Source organism: Pteropus medius, unplaced genomic scaffold (genome assembly GCF_902729225.1).
Source record: "Pteropus medius unplaced genomic scaffold, Ma_sr-lr_union100, whole genome shotgun sequence".
NCBI classification, from domain to species: domain Eukaryota; kingdom Metazoa; phylum Chordata; class Mammalia; order Chiroptera; family Pteropodidae; genus Pteropus; species Pteropus medius.
In genome coordinates this window covers 5,887,091-5,908,453 of record NW_024354503.1, presented here as the reverse complement: position 1 = coordinate 5,908,453, position 21,363 = coordinate 5,887,091, and the positions used below count along the sequence as shown (strand labels likewise).

Sequence of the window (21,363 nt, the reverse complement as noted above, 5' to 3'; positions counted from 1 at the left end):
CCAGGACAAGTGCCCAAAGCCCAGTCTCCCCTGTCAGGTCTGTGGTTCTGTCTCCTGACGAAGGGCAGCAGGCACCTCTTAACCCACTCTGCTCGGCGAGGCTTCAGTCTGGGGATTAGAATCTCTAGTTAGAATTCCGCCTTCGTCAAGGGGCATCTTTTATTTGTGGTAATAGAATAGAGAGCATCACCTCCCAAGCCCAACAGCTGTACCTTTGACAAACATTCCCTAATGGCAGTGGGAATCAGTGATGGCGACTGAATCACAACTGCACCCAAATGACAAAAGTTACGTTTAATTTACAATGTAATAAAGGTTACAGGTAAAAAGCTACACATAAAGCGTGAAAAGGCCTATTACACAAATGTACAAATCTCTGTACAAAGCTCCTATCGTTTCCTACCTTCATCTCCTACGTTAGCCAGGTCTTGTCTTGGAGCTCTGGATAATGAGAGCTCTCAGTCAAGGGGGGAAAGAGCCTCCGAACCACCATCTAAACATGCCCTCTTAGAGATGTCAGTTACTTGCAAAGTAAAAATCTTTTCCTTTTTAATGGGAATTGCTCTAATTGGTCATATCCTTTAAAAGTTGCCTTCATAACACATCTTGAAAGGAAAGTAAAGCCTTAGAGAGTAGAGGACGGTACTCTGGCATCAAATGAGAAACTTCAGCAAGTAGAGTACTCAGGTTTGACAAGAAAAACAGGTAAAGTTCAAACAAAGTAGTAAGCTTAAAACTATCAATCTGTGTCTATGGCACTGGTCACAGACAAAAATCAAAATGTTCTCATTCCAACAGAAAGGACAAAAGAGAAAAGCCTAACTATTGGACCTCAAAACCATTGACTGAGGAAAACATTTTTGAGCTGAAACCTTAGCTTAACTGAAGAATTCTAAACCCTCTTTTTTATCAACCTCAGATGTGTGGCAACCCTCTTGCTATCTGGAACTTGTGAGGATAGTAAATATAAATTAGGCTGCTGAGCCCACAAGGCTGGTGATGTAATTGTCACTTCTCAGCTCTGGATTCAACCTGAGGGCCAGAAGTCTCTCCCCGGGGTTCATGACTTTAAATAAAAATGATCCTAGAAAGAAGGAGAAAAGAAAAAGGAGGTAATGGAAGGCCTGGGAAAGAGCCAGGGCAGCCTATTTAAAAGGATATATAAAACATTTCTCTATACTGAAAGTGTTCTGAAGACAGGTCTTTATGGGATATTTCAACCACCCCCCACTTTAACATCACATGGTTAGGACCCCAGGAGACATTCTGAAAGATGATACTGAACACATGGAAATTTTTTCTCCCTAGTTCATTAGCTCCCCCATCACCCTTCCACCCAGTTCCCACCCAAACCCTCCCTTCTCTATGACCAAAAATATCAAATCAGTAAGGAAGGTGTGGGCTTCTTGCCCGGCCAAGCTTCTTTTGCATATTTCTTCTTCTTGGGTTCGTTGACAGCTTCAGGGTTGTAGACTGCAGGATTTGGTGCAGGATTCATGTTCACTGCTGATGGCACAACAGGAGTCAAGTCCACATCAGGGGCGAGGTTCGGGTATGGCATGGGCAAACCACCGATGAGTGCTGTCCCGTGGATGCCGTGCGGCTGGGAGCCGGCTTCACTGTGCGTAGGGGGCAGGCCCCCGTAGAGTCCTCCACTGAATGCAAAGTTCTGCATGCGCCTGCTCCCTGATTCTTCCAGGCCCAGGGAGCCAGGGCCCTCCACTCGCTTCTTCTGTGTTTACAAGGAACAAAGGAAACAAGAGTAAGGCACCAGAGTGGTGCTAATTAGCCTTTTCCATTCCAGCCCTAGAGAAATGGGAAGGTGCCTAAACCGCTAGCTTGTTTTGTTCCCCAGAAAACCTATTTCGCTATCCTGAAATCTCAGGGTTTGGAGAGACTTTACAGTTGTCGCCCAACATGATGGCTCCACACCAAGTATTCACCATCTTACGCTACACCGAGAAATGAGGAGTGTGTGAGTTTTTCATAAAGGACAACTTATCCAGTTTAAGTGACTATTCTTTAATCGAAGGTAATATCCTTCCCTCTTTTTTTCTGTTGTTGTTAAAATGCCCTTTTAGGAAACAGAGGTGATAACAGATGGTATTACTACCATCTAGGTATTTAATTTTTTCTTTTTTTGGGGGAGAATAAGAAGTATTGTCATGTTGGGCACCAATTTTGAAACAATCTGAGAGCAAAGCAAATCTGTAGTGACTGAAAGCAGTTTACTGGTTGCCTGGGGCTAGGAGTGAGAGGGAACTGACAGCAAAGGGACATAAAGGAACTTACTTGGGTGATGGAAATCTTTATATTGAGTATGGTGGTGGTGACCCAGATGTACAAATGTGTCAAAACGCTAATAGTATACTTAAAATATGTGCATTTTACTGTACACAAATTATACCACAATAAAACCAACATAAAAGTAAAAATACCTGCTGGTTTTGTATAATGACAACAGAACATTTCCAAAGATGGAAAAGAGCTCGAAGAGAAATGTGACATGAACACTATGAAGTTGCACAGAAAACTTTCACTTTGTACTTGTCACACTAAAGAAAGTTCATGAAAGATCTCTCTCACTTCTCTACTCCTTTTGGATTAAATGAAGAATAACCAGGAATTTGCTACCTCTTATCAATCTAGTCTAATATATCCTAAAAATTTTTTAAAAATAAAACTCCATAGCATATCTGAAAAAGCATCTCCCAATCACTTCTTGAATACTTCCGTTTTCAGGGATCTCACTCCTTCAAGGGACTGTTTATTCCCTTTGGACAGTCCTAGCTGTCAGGTAGTTCCTCCACAGGTTGAGCAATCAGAACATTTCTGTAATGCCCACCTCTTGGTTCTTCAACATACCTATCCTATCTTTAAACCTAACCCAGGCCTGGGCTGGCTCTCCTATCTGTGCCATTCCTATTCACAAAATAAAAGCACAACTAAAGCCAGAGGTGCCATGCAGAAATACAACGTCTCTTCCTCACCTGATAGTTTACTCTGAGTCAGAAGGAAAAGGCTAAAAAAATATGGGCCTTCCTGAACGTTGCTAGGAAGTAAATTTACAGACTCACATAGCACCACAATTTACATGCAGCATCAAGCTGGCTGGTCACCTGCAGCCTTTCTATGGCCCTCCAGGATCCCCTAGACATAGATGGAATAAAAGTATTTCCATAGGATGAAAAATGAGAGAGGACCAAAGAATGTGTTTTAAAATTAAGCACACACTTAACACTTGCCTAAAAATAAAAGAGTGGATTTTTAAACCAGACTGTATGGCATTTCAAATATTGTTACAATGTGCTTCCTACCTTGACTGGGACCACTGCAGTCTGTACCATGTTCCGGAAGCGTCCAACTGAGGGATCGACGTCCTCTGCAAAAAGACATGAGGGAAGGGTAAGTCTGGTACTCTACTGGGAGGATTAAGGGTATAGGGCTCACTGAGATCAAAGCAATCACAGCTCATATTAAAACAGTAAAATATAGCTAACATTTTGAGTGTTTACTGTATGCTGGGGATTGTGTTAAATTCTAAGGTCACACCCCCTCTCTCTTTTTTTGGTTTTAAAAAAAAACCCAAAGCCTAGCAGGTAAGTACTACTACAATCAACATTTTTTAAATTAAATTTATTTGGGTGACACTGGTTAATAAAATTATATAGGTTTCAAGTGTACAATTCAATAATATGTTCGTTATACGTATACTGCATTATGCATTCACCACCTAAAGTTAAATTTCTACAATAAACATTTAATAGACAAGAAAATAAACTCAGGCTTAGAAAAGGAAAATGACCCAGTCACCCTACTGGAGAGAAGAGGAGCCAGGACTTGAATCCAAGCCGCCAGAAACAGGCCTGTGCTTTGGACTGCTATATAAACTATACCTCCCAGCTCTATGTCATCCATCTACCAGAGTCCTTGAGATAACATGAGCCCGATAAATAAATGTTGAATGATGGAACAAATTGATAAACTTAGTGGCCTTCCCATAAACTGACACTCTCATCTTGCTGACATTTCTATACAAACCACCTATAAATTACTTCCTTACAGAGAGGCAAGTCTTCGATGTGGTTAAAAATGGCAGCAGAAAGTTCTCCAATCTTAGAATTACCAATCACACTCAGGACCCCATAAAGACAATAATGTTCTGTCTAGAGATAAAGACAGTAAACACGTATGCTTAATTTAAACCTCCACTATGACAAAGATATACTGGATCAGCAGAGGAGAATGATATCATTGCTCTTATAGTGAAATATATGGGTATTTCCTTTAGCTATTTCTTTCACATTGCAACTGGGTAATGCTTGAGTGTGGAGGGTACTCCACCAATGAACTGTAAAAAATATCTCCCCTTAACATAGCACCTGTTATCTTAAACTTTGTTGAGAAACATTACGACTGCCCTATAAGTTCTGTACACTACTCTCTGAGATGACAGCTTTTTCATCAGAAGAAACTAGGAAGATACCTCACCTGGGTTGATGATTTCATCATCCTCACTGAAAGTCACCCGTGAGTTCTTCCTCTTCCTCTTTGGTCTCTGAATATCCAGATTCCCCTCCTCGATGGTGAGGGTGGAAATCCGCTTGTTGTGGGCAGTGTTGAACTCTGTCAGGTTCTATGCCAGGGTTCACAGAGGAAAGACAGGAGTCAGTACAGAGAGAATTTGAAGGAGAATATATTACTAAATAAAGAAGAAAGCATTAAGGACTAACCTTGACCTCCCTAGGATTCTCTTTTGTATTCATAAAAGATCCATCACTGTCCCTAGATTGCTAATATCAGCAAGTCACCTTTAATAGAATGTGGAACACCCTCTTTGACTATTGGGGCAGTGATATTCAAAAGGAGGTGAAGGACCTGGAGCTGAAAACAGGTCATATGTACAAACATCCTTGAATTTAGGTTTTAGGTTGTTTGTTTTTAAGAAAGATTATTGTCTTATTGCTGAGAATTAAAGGAATGTGACTGTAAGGAACTCCAATTGTTTTTAAAGTAAGAGAACAGAGTTGAGAAAGGACAATTAACAGCTTCTTTCCCAGTAGCTCTCTCCTTTAAAACTCAAAAAGACACTGCCAGTGCACTTAACATTTGGCATTAATATTTTGTCACTCTGAATCCCTGTATATGGCTCCATTTCTATTCATAACCATCCACCCATCTCAATGATTAAGGTGGCCTCAGCACTGCTGCCTCTTCCCGATCCTCTGGATTCCAACCTGCATTGCAGTTTGAGATATTCCAAATGTCTTGAAAATGAAGACCCAGGGAGGACCTAACATACTGAATTTTAAAGACAGAGAAGCATGGAAGAAGCAAGAGTGATTACCATCAAGCCTCTGGCTATGAGGCTACTTCTTTAGAAGGAAATAACTTCTAAATTACAAGATATCCACAGTACTTTTCTTCCTAAAGACTGGGAAATTGCCTTGGGGTACTAGAATAGTAAATGCATGTGGGTGATTAAGGACATGCCTGCATGTGGTCTACCTGAATAGACCAGACACCCCAGTGCAGGGGACAGACATGTAAAGAATGACAACCACATCAAAAACTACTGCAGCCTCTAGAAAATGAAAACTAGCACTTTAAAATTAAATATTGTAAAATTTTTACTCAGAAAATGAAAACTAGCACTTTAAAATTAAATACTGTAAAAGTTTTACTCAGGAGATTCCTGGGCTATTTAGACGATATCAAAAAAAGCAAATGAATGAAAACTTCAGTCTAAGCCAGTGCTGTCCAATCAAACTTTCTGAATGATTTCTCTATCCGTGCTATTCATCATGGAAATCACCAGCCACCTGTGGCTACTGAGTACTTAAAATGTGGTTAGTAGCTACCACACTGAAGACTGCAGCTGTAGAAAAATTTAGCTCCCAGCCTTGGTTTCTAACATCCAGTGAAGGTATACAAGATGATCACGAGAGTCTATGGGCAGGAGACCCAGTCTCCTTGTTACCCCTGGTCATACGTAACCAAATCCACACAAAGCAGCTCTTCAAAGTATGTCACAGCTGGCCACACTATACTGCTTAAGTGGCAAAGACCTGTCACTGGGCTCAAGAAAATCTCCTGCTGCTAAGTCAATGACATTCCAAGATATACAGAACAGATACATACTGCAAAAACCAGAGTCCCAAAAGACAAAATAATGAGATAGACGTGGAATTACATCAAGCTCGGTTTCCTCCTCTGGAAGCCCTAGTAAGCCCTTGAGTTCATCATCCTCTCCACCCATCTTCTCATCTCCTTTCACAGCCGAGGGCAATGTCTGAGGCTTCTCACGTAGAGTGTATGCCCTTGTGGATGCGCCAAATGAGACTGTGGAATCGATGGGAATTTGCTGAGGCTTGTGAGGTTCCAACCGAATGTGACCCAAGAAAGTGCCGTGTGCTGGGAATAACCAAATCAGACGTGTAAGAGAGAAAAAAAAACCAACCTGAGTTGTAGAAGGGAGAGCAGCTCCTCCCAGCATATCAGTTCTGCTTTTTAAAATGAAAATGACACTGGGTCCACTTTGCATCCCTTGTCATGGGTCACAATGAAAAGGAAAACTCCTTCACTGGGTCTTGAATCTCTTCAGTGGATTTCTTACACATCTTCAGACCCGCTGTTACCCCACATAACAAACACCACTGTTTGTTCTCTGCTGCCAGACAGGCTTGGCTCCATTCTGGGTCCAGCAGGAATGGTTCCAACCCAACAATAACCATGACCCCCAAGGCAGGAGAAAGGCATTGCTGAGGTCTGACCTCACCAGCCCCAAGTCTAAGGAACATAGGCCCCGGTGGCAGTTATGCTTGGGTTTTCCCCAGGACAAGAAAGGAGGCTGGCTGAAACAGGTGCAATATCAATGCTAAGGCAAGCCAAAATCCTACTGGAGAGTCTGAATAGTTTTCCATGTCTGCATTCTGCATGTTACAAAATGGAGAGAAAAGATGAGAAAAATTTGCAAGTAAGTACTTGTGAGACAAGGCTCTCCAAAACCATTATATAAGCAGATTGGGGGGTGTGTGTGTATGTGTGTTGGGGAAGGGGGCAAGGAGTAGAACATGGTCAGCCCAGGAAGCAGGATCCTTTACATTTTACACTGTATTCATACATGGGAAAAATGAACAAACTTCAGGGCTCCATGAGGTTAAGTCTCGATTGCATTTCTGGGATTATCTTTGGCAAAGTTGAAAATCTTATTAGTTGGAGTGTGTTCATAAAATTAAAATTGATATTATTAGCAGTCAAAGCAAAATGTTGCTTTAAAGAACCACTATTAAAAAATTAAATTTTACTCAAAATAAGTATTTTTTTAAATGTCCTATGCCACTACTCTACTACATTAATGGAGCTAATCATAGCTTCTGCTTAAACTGAATCATAATTTATCATGGTCCTATAAACATTTAGATACCCATAGTCCCTAGCTCCTGGGTACTTTTTTTTTGTCCTCTGTATCTACCTATTGCCTCCTCCAGGACAATGTTCCCCCAAATCCTATTCTCTCCAGTCATCAATTATTTCAGAAAAATAGAAGTAGAGAAAGGCTGATTTAAAAATCAAATATAAAAGTCTTCCTCGATGAGCAATAAAACATGACTTTGAAACTGAAGGACCCAAAGAGCATTTCACATTGCCCAAAAAGGAATGTGTGAGGCGGGATGAGATGTGAGTTACTTACTACTGTTGAGATCTATTAGGAAAACTCTCTTCAGATGCTTGTGGTAGACCAAGGCAGCGTGGACCCGAGAGCAAGACTGGTGGTCAATGGTAAAGTCACACAAATCAGGGTTTCTCCCAAATAAGTAATACTTCTTCTCATCAATAATCAGTTTCTAAATAAATATTAAATTAAATATTACTTAAATCTTGTTTCAACAGGGTTTAGCAAAAATTCTTCCAATCAAATAAGTAGAGGATCTGAGTAGACAAAATTCTTTCCCATGGTAAAAAAAAAAAAAAAAAATTATTTCCTATTATTCTTCAAGATAAAGAGCTCAGAATAATTTACTAACATTTTGAGGAGTAGATGGCAATCAATCTCTCCAAATATAGTGGTCAAATGTCTAGTGTTGATATAAAAAAAATTTGTCCTAATTCTATTAGATGAAAGTGGCCTGCAAAATGTTTCTGTCCATTGGAAATTTTACTAGATCTTAATTGTAGATCAAGCAGGCAACAAGAACACAAAGCTTATCTATAAAGTAATGGCTGCTTTTCGGAAAATATACAAAGGAAGATTATCAATTGGTTAGGAAAGGAAAAAGGTATAAACACATATTTATATTCTATCATGTCATCATAGCCCCATGGAACCCTTTTTAGGAAACGGAATTACATTATACATCATTGTATGAACCTCTAAATCTAAATCAGAGTTAACTCTAAGTGGGTATTTGCTGTGTCCAATAAAGAAATACTTCATAGGGCAAAGAGTTCCTGGTTTGGAGGAAAGTGTGGAGATAAACATTTATCGAAGGGCTATTATTGTTAGGCATTTTAAGCATTATTTCATCTAATCCTCAAAACAACTCTATGAAGCAAGTATCACTTGTATTGTTAAAGAACATAGATTGGGAGAGATAAATCACTCATTTAACGCAACCCAACTGGTTAAGTGGCAGATCTGGGATTTAAATTCAAGTGAGAATGACTTGCAATATTAATACTCTAAACAATAATGCCATGGGTCTGAAACAATTCTAAGAGCTCCAAAATGTTTCTAGCCACAACTGTGGTACTGGAAAAATTAAACTATACAGCAGGGCCTCGAATAATGTTATCTCATTCAACATCATTCTGTTACAACAGTGATGAGATGCCACAGGAACTTAACTCTTGTTTATATCAATTAGTCTATGGTAAAACTGGTTTCATTACATGTCATTCTGCCAAAGTTCCAAGAACCTATAGACAATGTTAAGTGAGAACTTACTGTAATGCCCCGATATAAAAGCAGAGAAGGGGATTTCACAGACCAGCAACTACTATTAAAAAATTGTGGGGCTGACAGCATTGTTAACTTACTATTTTGCCAAACTGCCACTAATTAGTATCATCATAATCATTTTATAAAAGGTCATTTTATCAGCAAATAAGTAGGAAGTGCAAGGATAAAGGACCATTCTTTGAGTTGAATTTAGCTTTATGAAAAACTCACTACACTGTCCTTATTTTTCTTTTAATCCTAGATCAGTAAAGCCTGCCACAGACTGGCTGTAGACTGGGCTATCGTAGATGAAGGACTCTACATGAATTTTTACTACCACTTCTTCCAGTTTTTAAAGTCTACAATATGACTATTTTGAAGAATAACCCTTATTCGAATATATGATGTTTTTCCTTTAAAAAAAAAAACCCTTATAAGGTCTCAAAGCTCTAGTTCACATTTCCCATTATACTCTTTCTAAAACCCCTGAGAGAAAACAACACAAAGCTGGGCAGAGAAGTAGTCAAGCTAGTATGGTACCAAGCTAGGCATCATGAGGCTTGTATTTCATTTCTAGCTATGTCACTGAACTCACAGTGGGCTATTATTTGCCCCCATGCTTTAGTGTTCCCCTTATAAAACCAGAACTATGCCTCATACACTGATAACAGTAACAACTGCTGAGCGCTTACGTGCCACACACTGTGCTATTAGTTTTATGCTGTCATTTCATCTTCACGACCACTCTGTGAGGTGGGTAGGTACTATTATTCCTATTTTTACAGATGACAAAATTGAGGCATAATGAAATCAATTAACATATTCACGTTCACACAGCTAGATGTTTATAAGCTAGATTAGAAATCCAGGTCTGACTTCAGAGTCTAAGCCCTTTTTACCACTACATTATATATTTTCTGCACTCTATCTGCCATCGAAAAATTGTACCACCGTATGGAAAGGAATATTTTAAGAAGTGAATAAGAACTATGGGTCACACTCTTAATTTTTCTTTAAACAATAACTTACCCAGTTTCTTTCAAGCTTAGCCTTAAGGCTTAATTAGTTCGACCAGTATAGGTATGTGGGTCATCTCTGGGAAACGCTGTCTAGCAGTACCCATCTGCTGCTGGCAGAGCTTATTCCAGGCTCGTAATGCTAGGCAGCACCGAAACTTAATAATAACCTGACAGCTCAATAAGACAATCAACTCCATGTCTTCTTAGACCCAAGTTTTAAGGCTTGGGTTAAATATAAGACATTCCTTTAGAATTGAGAGCTCTGAAATTTCAACATCTTATTCTCTCTAGGTAATATTTATGCAGGCTGAATCTCACTACATTTCTCACTTCTATTTATATGCACACAGACTATGTCCTCATAAACTTAAATTTGTTAACCACAGTGCTCAAGGCTAGTCTCAAGGAAATACTGTATAAGACCACCAGCCCCTGGGTTCTAAAATAACATTGACCAAATTTCTATGATTCTAAGATTCCAAAGACATGCCAGAAATTAAGGGGAGAGAAATAGAGAAGGGGCCTCCAAATTAAATATCTAACATTCATTATTAAAAGCCTCTCAATTACACAAACATGAAAATAAAGCGGGAAAACGGTATGTGTAAGAATCAAGGAAATCTGTTAACTTTCTGGACAATGCTGTTTCTGTCCAAGTGAATGAAATAATGCATTGGTCTTTCAATAATCACTAAAGCCACAATTTCCCGACTAGCTAGTTGTGCCTCTGAGTTATAACTCAGAGTGTGACTTTACACACTGGGCTTAAAAGACTCATGGCTTTTGTTTTAATATTGCACTTCTTAAACCCAGCTATCACAACATATCACAAGCCTTGGACACAAAGCTAGGATATAGATAGCTCGGTTAGTATCAAGTGCTGCCTAAATCCTTAAAAATATGCACATCTCAGGTCTATTCCTCTCAGAAACAATACAGTGATGTCTAAAGATTGTAACTCAACAATTGTGTATGGCAACTCGGCACACCCAAGAACAATGAAAGATAGAGAACATTATCAGTTAATGGAAACCAGTAATCAGAAGGATGTTTGACAACTTTTAGAGCTTTAAAAATATAAATCATTTCACAAAGGAGTATCATAGCATTAAGGCTGGCCCTCCTTGTCTGTTTCTTCTTATTGAAAACTGAAAATTTACTAAATTCTAGTAACAAAACAGACTTCTATGTCTTCAAAGCTTCATGCTATTTAGCAACAATATTTTATATCTGAAGTCTATAGTAAAAAAGATTTTACAGTCTACGGCCATGTTACCCTGAACAAGCCCGATCCCGTCTGATCTCGGAAGCTAACCAGGGTCGGGCCTGCTTAGTACTTGGATGAAGGACCACTTAGGAAGACCAGGTGCTGTAGGTGTAAAAAATAAAAAAATAAGGGATTGTAAGCTGACAAAGTCCTTGCAATCTGTGAGGTCAACCAAGGGTTGCCTCACCTTTAAAAAAAAAAAATTTATAGATAACTTCGCAAAATTATTTCAAAGAATAACCTTGACATTTTATAACTTTTAAGATAGAAGAAGCTATGACAAAGGGGCTCTGAGTGACTAAGAGAATTATGAATTAATAAAAGAATTCATCACAACTCATGTCTTAATACTTTGCAAAATACCTAGGTATCTCTCCAACATCCTGAGTGACAACAATATATTTATAGAACAGCCTTCAGGAGATCTCACAGAAAGCTTTTCAATGTTGTTTTTACTATATACACCAAAGAAAAACAACTGCATTCAAAAGTGGAGCACTGAATCTAAATTCTATCTGAGAAAGCAAACATAAAATTGGTCTAAGACCCGAAGACTCACAACTTCATGGTCACAGTGGGCTTTTTTTTTTTTTCATAGTAGGCTTAATAATCATTTTTTGGTAAATAAATGGTACCATAAGAATTAAAAAAAAACTTACACACCCTAATAGCTAATCAAAATTTATGTTCTCTTGTAGTTCCTTCTAGGTGGTATTCATTCTAGAGACTTGTATAAAACCTGGACTTCTGCTAAACTTTTCCTTTACAGTACTTATTTAATTATCGCCTTGTAATTTTTTGTTTGATTGTCTTTTCCACCAGAGGAGCTGAGGACAGGAACCACATTTTGTTCACTGTTGTAGCCCTATGCTGAGCACAATGACTGGCATATAATAAGCACTCAATAAATGTTTTGAATAAATGAATGAATTTTATCACCATTCTATTCTCTTTTTTTGAGCAAACGTCTTAGTTTATTATCATCTTTAAAGGTCCTGGGCCTGAATATCATAAAAGCAACTTAAAAGTTAAACTCGATCCACATCATTCACTTTCTTCTTCAGTTATTGCATATCTTGCACCTTCTACAGAACTTCATGTACTCAGGGATTTCACCAAGTTATAGGGCTTCCAGTTTGATTGGGGTGCATAGGCCCATGATCTATTAAACCCTTCATTTGGAAGGTGAGAGAAGTCACAAAAACTGGGTGTCTGTGGGAAATAAGAGGTTTGAATGTGTTATATCACCATGTGCTTTTAATAGAAAAAAATATCAGGATGAACGAAAGTAGCATTGCTGGAAAACAAAGCACAGGAGAGGGGGTGGAAAAGTGAGTCACTGGTAAAATCTTTAGTGTGATAGGAAAAAAGAAAGACATGCATTTCCATACCTCGATTAGTTTGTCTCCTTTGACTACATCCAGATGTAAACCAGGTGGGGGTTTACCTGCCCTGAAAAAGAGTGAATAAAGCATTTTCATAATGAGTTTGTAAATGCCATTTACAATCATTGTCCTATTCGACAGTGCAGCTCTCTTACCAGCCTATAATTAGTTCATGTTCAAGCAGAAATGTCATCTACTTTACTGTTATTACAGCTCCTTTCTAAGTTTGACACTTACTTCCCCAGTGATTCAATTGCTCTAAACCAGATTTTAGTGGATCTGTATTTAGAGCAGCACCAAAGAAACCTATATTTTATCACTGATATCTACCTCAGAAAGAAAGCAGCATAGAGAGAGTGCAAGTATTATAGCTGGGTAGTCTGATCACTTGAGGTTGAATCTAAGCTTTGCCACTACCACTAATACCATCTAAAGGCTGAATAAATCAGTTGGTGTTTAGGGTTGATCAAGTTTAGTCTCATTAAAGAATAAACAGAGGGTACTGTCCTGAGCTCTGAGACCAAATCAGAGGTACATAATTAGGAAGTCAGAGCAATCCAGTTTCATGCCCATGAAACCAGGTACCAACAAATACAAGACGCATTTATTACCCTTGAACAGTTCTTTCTACAATGGCATGTTTAAGGGAACTTTCCTCGATACTCCTATAACCATAGCATTCAAGGGGGATACACATATGTCAAAGCACATAACACAGTGCCTGGTGCATAGCAGTCTCTAAGGAAATGTAAGGTGATCTCCAACAGCCTCTTCTAAATATAAGTTTACTGCCCTTGTTCAACTTCTGAAATTAATGCAGTAAGGAACCAAAATGGACACAAAATTTGTAGACTGAAGCAACTGGATATTACAAAAGTGCAAAGGGACCCAGAAAATAGCCATATGTTCACTTGCTTCCTGCGTTTGGTGCTTTGAAGTTTGAAAAAAAAGAAGGATCTTGCCAGAGCCCCCCGACATTTGCACACAAAAAAAATTTTATCCGTCCATCTAATTGAAGATGCAACATAGTCATCTCACAATCTTGCCCAACTCCTCTATGGCAGTTGTTGAAAAGACAGTGGATTGGACAAAAACCCATTTTGTCCGGGAAACGCGAAAGCAATGTTACATCCAAAACGTGTTTTCTGAACTCCTGCTATGTGCCCGCCCTAGGCCAAGAAGCTGGGAATATAAAGATGCATCATACAACCCTTACCCTTGAGAATCTCAATATAATGGGAGGCAGAGAAGAGTAACACATAAATACACTGTGATGAGTTACAGCAGAAATAGCTCTCAGACGGGTCTCCTTGCAAGGCAATTCATAATTTTTCATCTTGTACCCTACCCAAAGACTAAATTAAATTATTCCATTATTCCCAAGAACTTGCAAAAGGATGCAAGGGGTTCATTCCAGCAATAACTGGTGCCCACTTGTGCCCGGCTTCGCGCTGGTCCCTGAGAATGCAGGGGTAGGTCAGAGCCGTCCCTGCCCTCAGGGGGCTCCCATTATGCGAAAGACAAACAAGTACGGGACCAGGAAGGAGCAAAACAGAGGGATGCTGGTCTCTGAGGTTCGGCCAGGGCCGGGAAGCTAGCTCGTGCGCGCTCGGGACAGAGAGACGGGGGGCAGGTACGATGCTCCACAAGAGCACCAGGCATTCAGTCAGGAGTTGGGGTAAGTTCAGGGCCACGGCCCGAAGCGCCCCAGCAAGCGGCTGAGTGCCTGTGGGGCAGCCTAAGCAAGCGCTTCAGAGCCCCCCAACTCTGGGTTTCCTCAGTGCCTGGGCCCGGACTCAGACTCCCGGTTCCTCCACACGCCGCCGGCCCGACGGACAGTTCTCCCTCAATCAGTCCCAAGGTCTCTGAGGCGTTCCGCTCGCTGCGAAAAATGAGCCGCCCAGCCAGCCCAGGCCAGCTTAAGCCAGGCAACTCCAGCCCTGGCTTCCCCGCCACTCACCAAGTCGGGCAATCGAACAGCGGGAGGCTGGAGCCGGAGTTCGCGGCTGCCGCCATCTTGTGTCTCCCCCTCCCATTTGGCGGGCCTGAAGCATGCCGGGAAACTGGAAGACCCAGAGGGGAAAGGCGGCATCCCAGTAGCCTGTGCGTACGCGCGCGCCCGTGCGCGCTCGCAGCGCACGCAGGCACGCACACACACGGCGTTATTAGTGGCAGTGGAGACTAGGATCTGGTGTTAAGGTTTCTTTCGGTGTTTGAGACAGTTGGCTTTCTCTGAAGAGTCTCCGGAGACTAGGGCTTTTTTGGCCGGGAAGTATCTGAGTAAAAGGGGCTTGTAAGGAGGGGTATCGATCTTCCCCTTCGTCCTCCTGCAAACATGCTCCAGGGCTCCTAAATCTTTATTGCCGCTCTATTCTCGTTCCAGCTTACGCTCCAATCTGGAGAGGAGCCAGAGCGCAAAGCATAGGACACTGGCGTGGTCACTCATTCTGTTCTTCTGGCTCTTCTCAGCAGAGCTGCTTAACCTCACTCACTTTCCCTTCCTAATCCAAAACTGGGCTTTGAGGGCTTTTGTAAATTATCTGGAAATCTAGTGTTTATGAAAACTCTGTATAAGCTGAAGCCAGGGAAGGATCCAGTCAGAGGGCAGGTGTCCAAATCTTCAATGTGTGTGAATGAAACGGTTATTCACGTTGTGGCACCTTTGGATTTTTCAATTTTGGTCATGGTGACTAGATGGTGAACAGAAGCATCAGGATTCAGGCCTGTCTTGGGCCAATAATTGACTGAAAGAGACCAGGAGGGTCTCTTTGTAATGGCTTAGTCTATTGCATGCAAGTATGTATTTTATATGGATCATCTCATTTAACCCTCACAACACTCTTGAGATAGGAAATTATGATCCCTAAGGGGAAGCTCAGTGATTGAGATGTCCAACCTCACCCTAGAACGTGTGGTGAGATTCAAACCTCAATCCGTATGATGCCAAAGGCCATGCTCTTTAATCACCACTTTCTCACATTTAGATGTTAGTACAGTCATATTTGTTACCATGCAACTGATGCCCAACACTTTTTCACTTTTGCAGAAAACATGAATTATCTGATTTTTTTTTTAAAGAAAATAACTGCAAAATTATTGTTCACCGAGAAAGAGGCACTGCACAGCAAGTTATCTCCTTCTATGATGAAGTTATTTCTTTTGATTCCGTTATTGGTCCTCTAGATTTTAAATTGAACACCAGCTTGTTCAAAAGATTTTGCCCTTATTGACATCATCGGGGATCAAGTTTTAACTGCAACATAATATTAACTTGGATTTTAAAAGTATCAACTCTTTAAACAGGTAGGAGAATCACTTTTCCTTCCGGTCTTCAAAAGTACAATAAACTTATCCAGCAAGGATGTTAACTGATCATATCACTTATCAAATAACCTGTTAATATCCTCCTTTCCAGTCTTGTGATTCCAAAGACTAGGCTTATGTGGAAAATTCAAATTCTAAACTTGGTTTCAAGAAAACAGGCTATCATTCCCTTCTATGAGCACAAGGACAATTCTTGAGAATTAGTGTTTTGAGTATAACAGAAAATAATAAGGTACTTTTATCTACAGAGATTGTGCAGGCCTTTGAGGTTCAATGCCTGTTTCAGGCATGAGGTGGTGTTGAAGCCATTTCTAGCTATGTGTGACCTTACACCATCTATGTCAACTTTGCCTTTCAATTTTTCAGCTTCTCTGTGCGGTCCATTATTTAACCTCTTCTATTGCTAACTATACGCACAACAAACCTAGTGCTATAATCTTACCCTTTTAATTCTTTAGTCCTTGGCCATGTCCCTGTTTCCAGCACAGCTGATATTCACACTGGCTTGTGATGTAATGACACCTTACACTTGCTTAGACCTTATAAAGCAAAATGCTCTTTGTTTGAGCACCAGTGATGTCAGTATAGATCAGCAAACTGAAGGACAGCAGTCTAGACCCTCACCTGTTTGAAATGATAAGACTGATAGGCTAGCGGTCTTTGGATTTTGGTATCTCAACAAAGACAGATTAATTTCTTAGACATTGAGACTTCTTTAGAATAGAACCTAAAGGTACTAGAGCATATTGATGTCAGAAAACTTTCTTAAAACATCTTTGATATATGAGTAATCAAATGGAGACATTGAAAAAAAATTGTTTGTGTACAGAGAGTACAAGCAGGAGGTTCCATTTAGCAGGGTGGTTAACGAAAAGTTTACAAGGTACTGATGGAAGAAAAGATGTTCATGAAAAGTTGGGTAGAAATTGTTACTCTAGGTTTTTAGAGAAATCTTCATGAAAGAGGTGGTGAGCAAGAGGTTGTGTCAGTGATACATGGAGATAGTATATAGTGTCTAAAGGTGTGGTTTTAAAGCCTGAGTGCTTGAGATCAAATCCTTGCCCCATCACTCCTGAATTGTGTGCCCAAAGCAGGTTACTAACTTACTATACCTCGTTTTCCTAAACCATAAAAAGGGGACAAGAAAAATATATCTCCTATATGGTTTTGTGGGTATAATAAGAAATGTAAAATGTAAAATATTTAACATTTTGCATAGTAAAATGTTGGTAGCAAGAGCTCAAATATTATCCCACAAATGACCATTCACACATAGAATACTTCCTCAAGCCTTTGAATTCCTGTATTACAGGGGTCCCCAACCCCTGGGCAGACCAGTACCAGTCCATGTCCTGTTAGGAACCAGGCCACAGAGTAGGAGGTAAGCAGCAGGCAAGCCAGCAAAGCTTCATCTGTATTCGCAGCCACTCCCCTGCACTAGCATCACTGCCTCAGCTCCACCTCAGATCATCAGGCATTAGATTCTCATAAGAGCACTGGTCCCTGGTGCCAAAAAGGTTGAGAACCGCTGCTCTATCAGACTGCCTGCCATTCCTAGCCTCAACTTCTTCAGTTGTAAAGTGATGGAGCTAGGCTAGATGAGAGGTTCACACACATTACAGATGTCCTGGACTAGGGAAAAAAATACAGGAATGTCAACTTTTATTTTGCCAACTACGGAAATTTCAAAATGAAGACTTCCAGCTAACATTATCGCCTTTTCATTTTCATAATCTTGAAATACACTTTTAAAAAAGTTGGGAGGTCATTAGCTCAGCCTCAAAGACGGTGCTTTAAAAAGACCACTACATCATTTTTCTCATTTTTCCATGGACTGGTAAAAATTTGGTCCTTAATCACAGTCCAACATTAAAAATTCTATTATTTCAAGTTTATCTTTAAAAATGAAATGCTACTTTGTCAAATTTCATTTTGGATAAGTATTAGAATAAACTACTCAGTTGACCTAAAAGCAGGATCAGGGGTTGGGAATCAAAACCTTTCAAACTATTTCCTGGTTAAATGGAGATTCTAAACTAGTTGTGTTTTGTAGGCCTGAAAGGCAATACTGAAAAATTCTTTGAAACCTAGAGATACACTAAACATGCTTAGAAAACCCAGGAGGAAGCAGGTGATTCCTAGTCCTAGGAAACAGGATAGACTGAAATCTGAGTTGGATTTGGTCTGCATTTAGTGACCAAAAGCAGAAGCTTCATTCTCATGACTGAGGACAGCCTTTGAACAGAAGAAAAACAAAACAAAACGGAATGGAGGCGGCTCAGGGTGTTTTACTTTGCACTGACTGAATGGTAATTTCATTCTGATATTTTTGCCCAATGGTACGATGCATTGTATCACCACCCCTTAACAAAACAGAAAACAAACAAACAAACCTATCCTGGGAGCATCAGTCTAGCAGCTATTAAGTTCTTGTTCTGGAACATTCTTAGATAAAGTAGCCAGCCTGAAATTTCTACTTTACTCTATACAGTACTACAGTTTTAATTTACTTGAAGAGAGAATGCTATATCTAATACTTCTAGAACATTCCGTAAAGAAATAAGAGGAGAAGAAATACAGAGACAAATAGAATTTTTATGTTCAGACCAAACCCTTGTGATCCTTATAATCAGAGAATTTCACAGCTAGAAGAGAGCTGTTGAGAGACCTTGGAGCCTATGGGTTAAATGATTTGTCCAAACACCTACAGCGAGTTAATGGCAGAGCGAAGATTTTTCAGGCCTTCTGTATCCATCTAGTTTTTAACCTCTAAACCAATGGTTCTCAACAATGGTTATACATGAGAATCAGCTGAAGCTTTTAAAGATCCCTATGCCTAGGCTATATTCCAAACTAAACTAGAATCTTGTGGCAGGGGCACCTAGGTATTGGCATTTTTTGTTTCTAATGGGAAGCCAGAATCAAGAACCACTGTCCTAGATCATGGTGCCCCCAATGATGAACAAAGCACAAATAAGGAGGAGTCTATGAACAGGTTTATTAGGACCATTTAGCAGAACCTCTTGGCAACTGCCACAAATTCCAGGCCAAGGTTATATTTGCTACCTATGACCACTATTACCACCACCACTGGATTACACAGTATTATAGAAAAGAACTATGGTGGCTTCATTTTACCCGAACTGAAATAGTTTTTCACAACAAGACTTTTTTTTGCCTGGAACATTACAAATGATGTATCCAAGTCCAGCTTTGATTTGGAGTCGAAGAGGCAGTTGATCGTAGAACCAAGGAGTTAGCTCTGAAGCTGCTGCTTGGGCTTCTGTGACATTCCAATAGCTCCATCCTGTTTTTCAAGGAAGGAATTGCAGCAGCCCCTATACTGCCCCCAAACCAACCCTTACTTAATCTCCAGTCTTCTTGCAGGTCTCAATTTTTCTCAAGACAGCACATTACCTAATATCTACCACATTAGGATATTAACTCATAAAAACTTACTACAAAAGCTTTTAAAATGTTTATTTGTATTAAGTGGGTAGAACGGTGCAAGAGTGCAAAGAAACGTATGCATTTGGACCCTTCTTTCCTTGCTGTTCACTTCAGTTTAGTAAAAGAAGGTTAACATTAAAGAGAGTAGAAGAAAGTAATATAAATATATATCCAGGGGTAGCCAAATCCTCTAATTCTCTAAAGGACGAACTGAAATTGTTGGCCCAATTCACATTTATGTGACAGCCTAAAGAAATTACATTTCCTTTAACTGCTCTAGACCTGTGAAGAAGGGAGGTGGACAACATTTATATTACAAGACAACAATCTTTTATTGAAACATTTTTTGTCTAAAACTATGCATGGAGAGATTAATTTCTTGTTCTTAAGTTAAGACGTCTAACATCACTATTCCAAACCAGTATTATTTACAAAAATGAACCTTTTCTTTGCTTTATCGCCAGGTTCAAGGAACTAAATTTTAAACCACCTTCAATCTAGCTTTTGAAATCTTCCTGCCATCAAATACCCAGCGACCCTCATAGGGGAGGGGCAGCCTTTTGACAGCAACATTCATCATTCACCAGGAATGTAGAACCACAACTGAACAACAAAAGGATTAAATCATTCCAAACAATTCCTATTTGCTTTCCAAAAGCATGCTTCATCTAATTATCCCTTTCTATACAGACAGGTAGGAGAGGAACCTTTTGGAGTGTTAATTAAATTAATCTCTTCAAAAAGTGAATAGGATGGTTTAGTGTGTATATGGATGAACTGCTGTGGATGACACTAGCAGATAATAAAGTAAACTTTAAACCCAGATTAACATGTACCCCCAAAACTGGCCAGCTCAATCAGATACTTATTTAATCTGGATCACGTGTGCAATTTTTTACTTTCTAGTTAAATACAGTGCCAAAATCTTTCAAAGCACATAGATAATAGGCTTCTTACAAATTCAAATTAAAATGTTAAATAATACAAATTGCTGGCTTATTATATATACATTTTCTGACAGACTCCATTATGTTGGGTGCCAGAAAGTAATTCTATCTCAGTTGCTAGTAAAAAGGTAAATCTTGTATACACATAAAAAGACAATTTATAAGACTGTAGTGTCACCTGTCAAAACAAGAATATCTAGAATGGAATTTGCAGTAAACACTTGGAATGAAGGGCAATCAGAATAGAAGAGAAAGCAAAATCCACATAAATTAATTCCTAATTTGAAAAATCAATAAAATGTGTACATAAATTGATAAATACTGTCTCCATAGGACTAGTTAGTAGTTAGTTTCTAACTAAATTATTACAGGATGTTCTGGTGTATGTTCTCTTCTTGTGATCAGTTTGTTCTGGCAAAACTCCAGCAAGCACTTGCTTTTGAAAACAGTTCAGTGGGAGAAGGCTCTGAAGCAATCACTTTTTATAAACTAGCCACATAATAAATCCGAAGAAGCAGCAATCACTGACAGGACAAGCACCAGGATACAGATCTTCTTGCGAGATTTTTTCTGAGGAGGGAAATATGTACAGAAGACACTCATGAAACAAGTAAAACTTTTATATCTAAGACTCCAAGAGTGCTTCATAAATCTGCTTCCTGGTAATTCAAAATTAACTCTATCCATGCATGAATATGTGGAGACCTTCCCCAAATCTCAACAGTTACCAGCACTGGGCAGTAGTACAAGTTCTAATTCAAGGCTCCCAAATACAAGTTAGCAAAGGAAGTGTCTATACCAATACTGCTAGGCATTATTTGCAATAAAATAAGTTATTTGGGCATGTGTATTTTAATAAAGGTTTTATACTTCATAAAATTTTGTTCATTATAAAAAATATAGACAAGCAGAAAGAAGAGAAAATAATCACCCAGATATAAAACTATTGACATTTTTATTATAATTCCTTCTGATCTTTTATCTATGCAAATTGTTATTTCATATAATTGGGATCATACTTATGAGGTTT

General features: G+C 39.4%; 2 protein-coding genes, 1 non-coding gene and 1 pseudogene across 3 annotated transcripts in view; 1 reads left to right on the top strand and 3 right to left on the bottom strand.

Annotated features, from left to right (window-relative positions):
* Positions 1-279: 279 nt before the first annotated feature.
* Positions 280-14,721, bottom strand: PPP1R8 (protein phosphatase 1 regulatory subunit 8). The gene is made up of 7 exons (XM_039854701.1): positions 14,573-14,721; positions 12,619-12,679; positions 7,694-7,847; positions 6,194-6,414; positions 4,492-4,636; positions 3,318-3,382; positions 280-1,732 (listed from the first exon to the last, which is right to left on the bottom strand). The coding sequence occupies exons 1-7, from the start codon at positions 14,626-14,628 to the stop codon at positions 1,379-1,381; spliced, it is 1,056 nt and encodes a 351-aa protein (XP_039710635.1). The 5' UTR covers positions 14,629-14,721; the 3' UTR covers positions 280-1,378.
* On the bottom strand, positions 10,678-10,843 carry LOC120596481 (small Cajal body-specific RNA 1). The gene has a single exon (XR_005651171.1).
* LOC120596408 (uncharacterized) lies at positions 11,220-11,338 on the top strand (annotated as a pseudogene).
* Positions 14,722-20,239: 5,518 nt separating the features above from the next.
* The window catches only part of STX12 (syntaxin 12), a 30,480-nt gene continuing 29,356 nt past the window's right edge, over positions 20,240-21,363 (bottom strand). The window contains exon 9 of the mRNA XM_039854702.1: positions 20,240-20,903. Coding sequence (XP_039710636.1) covers positions 20,823-20,903 — 81 coding nt within the window. The 3' untranslated portion in view covers positions 20,240-20,822. The remainder of the gene's footprint in view (positions 20,904-21,363) is intronic.

Excerpts from the sequence above, each read along its gene's own strand:
- PPP1R8 (XM_039854701.1), bottom strand. The coding sequence starts at position 14,628 with ATGGCGGCAGCCGCGAACTCCGGCTCCAGCCTCCCGCTGTTCGATTGC. Across the intron at positions 4,637-6,193 it reads AGGAGGAAACCGAGCTTGAT|AACCTGACAGAGTTCAACAC; the intron begins GTAATTCCACGT and ends ACCCTGGCATAG. Across the intron at positions 1,733-3,317 it reads CTGCAGTGGTCCCAGTCAAG|AAGAAGCGAGTGGAGGGCCC; the intron begins GTAGGAAGCACA and ends TTGTAAACACAG.